General features: G+C 44.7%; 1 protein-coding gene across 1 annotated transcript; it reads left to right on the forward strand.

Annotated features, from left to right (window-relative positions):
- The first annotated feature begins 694 nt into the window (after nucleotides 1-694).
- On the forward strand, nucleotides 695-2,078 carry LOC124105029 (WW domain binding protein 1-like). The gene is given in 2 exon segments (XM_046462115.2): nucleotides 695-884; nucleotides 997-2,078. Coding segments are annotated over 2 exon segments (1,095 nt in total). The 3' UTR covers nucleotides 1,902-2,078.
- Nucleotides 2,079-6,678: the final 4,600 nt, after the last annotated feature.

The following is a 6,678-nucleotide window of genomic DNA, read 5'->3' on the forward strand; positions in this document are numbered from 1 at the left end:
ATAAACAATCCTTAGAGTGCCAGCAGGTACATGAAAAAAATGCTCAACATCACTAATAATCATTAGGGAAATGAGAATCAAAACCACAATATCACCTCACCACAGTAAAAACAGATATTATTGGCCATATTACCAAAAGTGACCTACAGATTCAATGCAGTCTCTCTCAAAATATCAGTGAACTAGAAAAAAAAATCCAAAAACTCCTGTTGAGAAACAAATACCCAGAATAGCTAAAGCAATCCTGAGCAAAAATATCAATATTTAAAACATCACAACACCAGATTTCAAATTATACTACAGAGACAGAGTAACTGAAACAGCATGAGAACAGCATAAAAACAGACATGTTGACCAATGGAATAAAATAGAAGACATAGATAAAAACCCACAAAACTTGAGCCATCTGATTCTTGACAAAAGTGTCAAAAACATACACAGAGAAAGAACACCTTTTTCAATAAGTGGTGCTGTGAAAATTGGATATCTGTATGTAAAATAATGAAACTAGATACTTGTCTCTCACACTGTACAAAAGTACACTCAAAAAGGATCAACGACCTTACTACAAGATTGGACACCTTTCAATGGTTAGAAGAGAAAATAGGGGAAGTGAAGAAGGAAGAAGAGGGAAGAAGAGAGGGAGGAGGAGGGAGGTGGCGGCACATGGTGGAGGAGCAGGAGCAGGAGGGGGATGGAGAGAAGGTTCCTGGGTGGCATGGAGCTCCTGCTCCTCCATGCGCTGCCCAGCACCCTGTCAGTCAGGGCTGAACTCCTGCAGGATAAGGAAGCCTGTGTGGGTACCAACAATCAAAGCTACATCTGTGACACAGGACACTGCTGTGGACAGTCTCAGTGCTGCAACTATTACTATGAACTCTGGTGTAAGTCCTTGCCCAGGAGGTTCTTGGCATCCCAGGGTCCCGGTTACTGCCTCTGCTCATTGGGAAACCATGGGCTGGCCGGCCTTTTTTGATTCTCTTAGGGACAGTGTTGGGTTCTGGCTAGTGTGAACCATCATCATCATCCTGAGACACTGCTGTGTCTGCCACCACCGCCAAGCCAAGCACTGCCTTCAGGCCCAGCAGCAGCAACATAAAATCAACCTGATTGCCTACCGGGAAGCCCACAATTACTCAGCACTGCCATTTTATTTCAGATTTTTGCCAAACTATTTACTACCTTCTTATGAGGAAGTGGTGAACCGACCTCCAACTCCTCCCCCGCCATACAGTGCCTTACAGCTACAGCAGCAGCAGATGCTGCCTCCTCAGTGGGGCCCTGCAGGGGGCAGCCCTCCAGGTGCTGATCCTACCAGGGGCTCCCAGGGGGCACAGAGCAGCCCCTTGTCTGTGCCCAGCAGAAGCAGCACAAGACCCCCAAGCATCGCTGATCCTGAGCCCTCTGACATGCCAACTGACCAAGCAGCCACCAAAGCCCCTCAAATGGAGCCCAGTGGCTCAGTGGTCGGCCTGGGGGAGCTAGACCCAGTGGCCTTCCTGGACAAGGATTCAGAATGTAAGGAGGAGCTACTGAAAGATTCCAGCTCTGAGTATGGCAGTGTGCTCCCCGATAGCAAAGACAAGACACCTGGCAGACATCACCACTTCACAGGTGACTCAGGCATTGAGGTGTGTGTGTGCAACCAGGGCCATCATGACGATGACCTCAAAGAGTTCACCACACTCATTGATGATGCTCTGGATGGGCCCCTGGACTTCTGTGACAGCTGCCGTGTGAGGCCTCCTGGTGATGAGGAGGAAGGCCTCTGCCAGCCCTCTGAGGAGCAGGCTCAAGAGCCTGGACATTCCCACCTGTCTCAGCCACCCACATGCCTGCTGCTCAACACCATCAATGAGCAGGACTCACCAAACTCCCAGAGCAGCAGCTACCCCAGCTAGAGTAGGCCCTGCCAGTGCCCAGAAACTTGTCAAGCAACCAGGGTAAGGGAGACTCACGAGAGAAGCATTAAGTGACTTTCAGAGGAAGTGGTACAGCCACGTTTTTTCCCTTCTCCTCTCCTGCTTTTTCCTACATCTCCAAGTACAGTTTGGGGTGTGGGTGCCTCTCCCTCACAAAAGCACAGTATTGTGGAGGGATTCTTCCCTCCTTTCAAGTCATATCTCACCTACCTGCTTTGGTCAGAGAGATGTGTTTTAAAGCCCCCCAAAGAAGGGGACTGGGACTGTGTCCTGAGATGATTCTTGGTGATGTAGTGGATTTATGCTCTGGTTTTAGTTTAAGAGAACTTTGTTGTGTCTCAGTTCAGCAGAAGCAACCTATCTTAGCCCTGGTTGAAGAGGGAAGCCCACAGAGGCCTAGGGATTGTCAGCTGTGGCTGCCAGTGTCTGCACAGCCAGAGTTGAGCTAATTCTGGGGGAGGATGAGAGCTGGTGGACAGGTTGATAGGAGGCTTGTTGGATCTCTCAAATTCCATGTAACAAGAAAATGTACCACTGTGCATCCTGGAGGGGCCCCTTCCTTCCCAGCAGGCTCAGGTGTGGAAGAGTAGACTGCCTTCTCTTTGTTTTTTCTTTTTAAAAACAAACAACGAACACCAGCTAGAAACAAGAACCTTACCAGTGGGTTTGCAAGAATTCTCTTCTGGACAAGGGAAGTTTGTGCTTTCCCAGGTTGGCCTTCCACAAGTGTGGCTGCAATTGAGCCAGAAGGAGATGTTTGTGTGTGGGCTTGGAGTGGGTTAGCTCTGAGCAGTAAGCCCTAAATCTGGGAGTGGAGAGAAGTGCAGCTTCCTGCATCTCTGCCCTTTGGTCTGTGCCCACAGGTGATCAGTGTCCTTGTCCATCCCTAGCACATGGTCTGCAGGACTTTGTATCTCCTTGTACTCTTATGAATAGATGGTCTGAGGAAACTATGGGTCCTGGGAAAGGAACCCCCATAGTCTGGTTTTCACACAGTATTTTCTCTTTGATTCTGAATAAGTCTTTTGTTGTTCTGTGTTTGATTGTTTGTTTTAAACTGACCACTTGGAAGAAATCCCTTGGTTATCTGTGTTCTCATGCTCTGTCCCTGTCCCTAGCCCATTGGGATGGGGTGACTCACTTTTCTGAAACCTATGTAAGGAGTTTCGGTGGCCCGGGTAGGAAGGTGGAGGCAGCCTCCAGAAGGACCACAGGATCCTTATTACTGTTGTCTGGTTTTGGATAACCAGTTGAGCCTTGATAGGAAAACTCTGAAAGGAGAAAGCAATCAGCTGAAACTAACACTCCCCATCCATCCCTGTTCATATGAAAAGTTTGGTTCTTCTCCCACTTTTGAATGATGATATTCAGGCTAGGCATTGATGTTACAGTAAAAAAGGAAAAAAAAAACATAGATAGATACTTAGGTACATAGATAGATAAATACAAGGCTGTGAGGTGAATGAGTGTCTGTTTGGATTCCACAAAACCAAAATTCATGTCGAACAAAGTGAAGTCTATAGACAATGACTTTGAATGACCTGTAGTGTGTGTGTCTCTTGTGTGTGAGCCCCACACCCTGTGTTCCTGTGAAGATACTTTGAATGGCAGCCATCCTGCTCATGTTAACCACACGTCTGAAGCAACATGGCCCTCTCAAGGTAATTTATTTTATGTATTTACTGTTTACCGAATAAATGTCTTACTGTGTACTCAAGTGTATTTGGCAGCATTGTCGACGGCGCCCCCCTGTGTTTGCCTGATATACTGTGCTCAAGGTACAAGTTCCACTGCAATTTGCACATTGCTCCATGGATGCTCAGAGGCCTGTGTTCTGTTCCCTGTTAATGGAAGCATGCTCTGAACCTGTTTGCCTCCTTCCGCTACTCCTTGCCTTCGGTCTCAGCCCCCAGAGGGTGTCCACAACCACTTGGTACCGAAGGCAAAAGTGGAATTCCAGACAGAAACTTGATTGGCTCTTCAGTGACAAGCTTGGCCTTGCTGTGGCCCAGACATCAGCCTGCCCAGAATAGCCAGGAGGCTTTGGCAGACTCCACAGTGCCACAGCACAGTCCTTCCTTTGCTGAGTTCAGTGGACACAGGCAGACTGGCATGTGGCCAGAAGGATGCCACAGCACCGCAGCCCTCAGATGCCTACCTTCCATCTTCCTTTCAAAATCACAAACAACTCACTGAAGTGTCTCCAAGGAGAATGAGTTTTACCAAAATGAATCCTTCTTCATTTAACTGATCAAATGGATGAATCTGACCCTCTATGCTGGTCTGAGTATTGACTGTTGGCTTCACTGAAGCATCTTACCCTGAAAGCCTGAGAAGAAGCACAGTGGCCAAGCTGGGCTTAACTAGTAAGCCGCAGATGGCTACAGCTGCTGGAGGCTTCCTGCTCAGAGAAGGAGATAGGGAACTGAAGGAATAGTCAGTGGGTCAGAGAGACTTGGTTGAGTCTGGTTTTCCAAATGAATGAGAAGGAAAGGATTTGTGGAGGGTTTGGTGCTACAGTCAGAATATTTTCAAATGCTAACACATTCCTGTGTGAGGCACATCACCATTTGTCAGTTATTGTGAATATGTGTATTTTAAGCATAAGATTCAGCTGGTCAGATTTTTCTGGGCAGTCTCGGTGACACATTTCCTGTTCTGAAGACAGAGTGGCTCTAACCACTGTGAGAAGCCCAAATAAAAATTCATCCCTCCAAAAAAAAATTAGGGGAAGTACTTCAACATATAGACACTAGCAAAATCTTCTTGAATGATACCCCTATATCTCAGGAAATAAGATAAAGAATCAACAAATGGAATGGCTTCAAATTAAAAAGCTGCACACAAAAGGAAAAACAGAGTGAAGAGACAACCAACAGAATGGGAGAAAAATCTTTGCCAGCTACTCTTTCAACAGAGGATGAATATCCAGAATATATAATGAGCTCAAAAAATCAACATTAAAATACCAAATAATCTAATCAATAGATAAGCAAATTAAGTGAATAGATACTTCCCAAAATAAGAAGTACAAATAGTCAACAATTACATGAAAAAAATATTCAACATCTTTAGCCTTAAGGGAAATACAAAACCACAGTGAAATTCCATCTCACTCCAATTAGAATAGCTAGCATCAAGAATACAAATAACAATAAATGCTGGTGAGTGTGTGGGGAAATAGAACCCTTATATACTGTTGTTGGGAATACAAATTAGTATAGACAGTATGGAAATCAGTATAGAGGTTCCTCTAAAAGCTAAAACAAAATCTACCATATGATCCAGCTATACCCTTTCTTGGTATTTATCCAAAAGAATTAAAGTCAGCATGTTTCAGAGATTTATGCTTACATATGTTTTTGCAGCACAATTACTAAAGTTTTCATAATTACTGGCTTAAAATCAAATATTACTCAGAGTTAATTTTGCATTGCATCCTGAACATTTTAGAGTTTATGGTGTGCCTCTGATTCCTATTTAGTTTTTTCACCCATGAAATCACCCTATTGATTATAACATGTGTGTCCAAGTTGGGATGGATGCTCAACTATAAGTTATGCCCTGCTGACACTATTCTTACAAATACAAAGGCACAAAACCTTTTTAATGATGGCCAGAGACTTTTTTTTTTGGTACTGAAGATTTAAATTAGGGGTGCTTTAACTCTGAGCTACATCTCCAGCCTTTTATTTATTTGTTTGTTTGTTTATTATTTATTTAATACCTTTATTTTGTTTTTATGTGGTGCTGAGGATAGAACACAGTGCCTCACATGTGCTAGGCAAGCACTCTACCACTGAACCACAACCCCAGCCCCTATTTTTATTTTGATACAGGTTCTCACAAAGTTGCTGAGGCTGGCCACAAACTTGCTATGATTCTGTCTCAGCCACCACACCCCGCTCAGCTTTCTTCTTAGCCCTACTTATACCTCCCTGAAAACAAAAGATCACTGACTGGTCTCACTGCTGAACCATACAGGTAGAAGGTTAGCTTTCTGCTAGGCACCACTGATACCAGAGTTGGAGAAAAGCATAGTATGGAATAGCTTTTTTGAGTGACTTATTCTATTTTATTTTTTTCTTCTACTGCTGCTGACTGGGAGTGGAAGTTTATATTCTTACTTATCTTTACTGACATTAGTAGAGTGGAAAACTTAGTGGCAGGTAGTACCACCTCCTGCCTCGTTGCTGTTATGTGAGAGTGCAAGATCAACATCTTCCAGGTTCCATTGATATCAGAGTAGGGGAAATTAGAGTGCTGACCTCCAGTGCTTTGCGTGCCTCACACCACCTATTCCTGGGAAGGTTGATGGTGAATCTCATCTTCCAGCTAGCCTCTACTGACACCAGGACTGTGGAAAAGCAAAGTGTCAAGTAGAACCACATCACAACACTTCATTACTGCTAGGTAAGAATGGAAGTTGAGCTTATAGCTTGGCCCCACTGACACTACCCCTGCAAAAGCAGAGCTCCAATTTACACTGCTTTGCCCTGCCCCATTGTTACCTCTTTGACACCTCATTACCACTGGGCCAGTCTGGATGTTCTATTCCCCACTGGGCCACACTGACATTGGAGGAGGTAAGTAAAGTGCTGACTAGCACCATCTCACATAACCTATTGGTTCACAGTTAGCTTCCCACTGGCCCTCAAGAAACCAAGGATTAGAAAATCACCTTACCAACTAAGTATCACCTTGTTGGTGTTGGTGGGAATGTAAGTTTAGTTCTTTGTTAGGACTCACTTTTACC

This window comes from Marmota monax, unplaced genomic scaffold, assembly GCF_021218885.2.
Source record: "Marmota monax isolate L192 unplaced genomic scaffold, Marmota_monax_Labrador192_F-V1.1 WCK01_AAM20220418_F8-fsc00192, whole genome shotgun sequence".
In the NCBI taxonomy this organism is placed as follows: domain Eukaryota; kingdom Metazoa; phylum Chordata; class Mammalia; order Rodentia; family Sciuridae; genus Marmota; species Marmota monax.